Here is a 1729-nt window from a genome sequence, read left to right as displayed (position 1 = left end):
AAAACTGACTTAATGAAGAATTTTCAGAAATTTTAAATTTAATCATTACGTATGCTGAAAAAATCAACATTTTTATTTTTTATAAGAATAATTGTACAAGGATGTTCTGGATATTTATAGATCCTTGAACTGTTTTTCCAGTATGTTTTTCCTTTCACTGCTACTGCTGCTAAAGTCAGCTGGAACCAAACTTATTCTGCCTATTTTTACCTACAGGAGCATCACTTGCAACAGGCCATCTTCCACCAACGCATCATACCGGTGCCAGAAGTATATGATGCATGCCCCGAAGACTCCTCCGTCCTCGACAGAATCTACCCTCCCACGTATAAGGTATGTGTGCTCCTCTCTCTCTGTCTGTTTTTCTATGTCCCTTTTTTTTTTTTTTTTGACATGCCCTTGATGCTAAATTTTGCTTGTAATCTGGGTGAATGTACATTTTACTTTTCTAATGGTTCTGTGATGTTTACTTCTAGGTATGGTTCACTATTACTTTCAAAACAGTATTTTTGTGTAGTTAATCAAAATTATTACACCTTTATTATTGGTGTGAGCTTCATTGAATTGAAAAATGCTTATAGAAAAGCAGTTTGAGATGATGACTTGCACTTTTTTTGTTAAAAAGAATATAATTTAAGATGACTTTAGTAGTGTAAATTCAAAGTTAAATGCATCTTATTTGTTCTGTTTATTTTGTTCAGACAGACTTGCAATGCTTTAGAAGTTACTTCATATCTTACTGTTATTGTTATGAACCTGTTAAATTGATATAGGCCTAGTTTCCTCACGTTAAACGAAAGTTGTGATACATCTGTTCAGCTTCCAGTTCATTCTGTAGACCTTAATCCTTTGTGGTTTGCTGTTTAGGGACTCCTAAGTCTCCAAAGGATTTTGATTATGATTACAGTTTTGAAAAGAGCATTTGGTTAGATTTTGCTGTTATACAAATATACATATTCTCTCAAATTATGTTTGCATTATGATTTTTAACTTTATTTTAGTAGGTGATATTCCAGTGATCAGCTGCAAATAAATAGCTTTTCTATGTTCTACTTTATTTATTTATCTGCAGGTAAATGATAATCACAAATTTCTGTCTGTTAATATGGACTAGAAAAATACAAGGAATAACAATTTGATAAATAGTGATTCTTAATATTTTATTGGAATACATTATAAATGGTGCTAGGAATGTGGCCTAGCACATAATATTCATGTGTTTGTTCAGTCATATATTCAATATGTATATTCTTAAAAATTATACTAAAAAGAAGAATTCTTATATTTTTACCCAGAAACATTTTTACAAAAGGGAAATGCAAATGTTGGATTTTTAAATGGGTGTACTTATTACTCGACACCTCAGAAGCTTGGAGTAGAGGCTGCCAGCATGTGGCAAAGGATCGAGGGTTTCTCTGTGGATAGGCAGATGAAAGAGGATCATTACCATTTACATAGCCTCATCTCATCTTCATTTTCAACCAGATATCTTGTGAAAGAATCAAAAGTGGTTGAGGTTGATAAGGGAGGTTCATCATGCATTCATTCCATGTATCCACATTCGACACTTTCATTCCTTTTAATTATTTCCAAGTTATATAGCAACAACACAAAGTGTTGATATTAGGTTAGGTGGCTTTGTATTGGTCATTACTCATAAAAAAGTCCATGAGGTATATTAACATTAACTCTGGATCCAGATGCATTGTTGTCTGTATTTTACTCAGGA

The 1729-nt window shown here is 32.6% G+C and overlaps 1 protein-coding gene across 1 annotated transcript in view; it reads left to right on the top strand.

Moving 5' to 3' along the window:
- The window catches only part of LOC119594819 (enhancer of polycomb homolog 1-like), a gene marked incomplete in the record, with an annotated part of 44199 nt that overhangs the window by 11152 nt on the left and 31318 nt on the right, over nucleotides 1-1729 (top strand). The window contains 1 exon segment of the mRNA XM_037943909.1: nucleotides 216-333. Within this exon segment, the coding sequence (XP_037799837.1) occupies nucleotides 216-333 (118 nt within the window).

This window comes from Penaeus monodon, chromosome 34, assembly GCF_015228065.2.
Source record: "Penaeus monodon isolate SGIC_2016 chromosome 34, NSTDA_Pmon_1, whole genome shotgun sequence".
Lineage (NCBI taxonomy): Eukaryota > Metazoa > Arthropoda > Malacostraca > Decapoda > Penaeidae > Penaeus > Penaeus monodon.
Note: the sequence above shows the minus strand (reverse complement) of the source record. Positions and strands in the feature narration are given on the sequence as shown.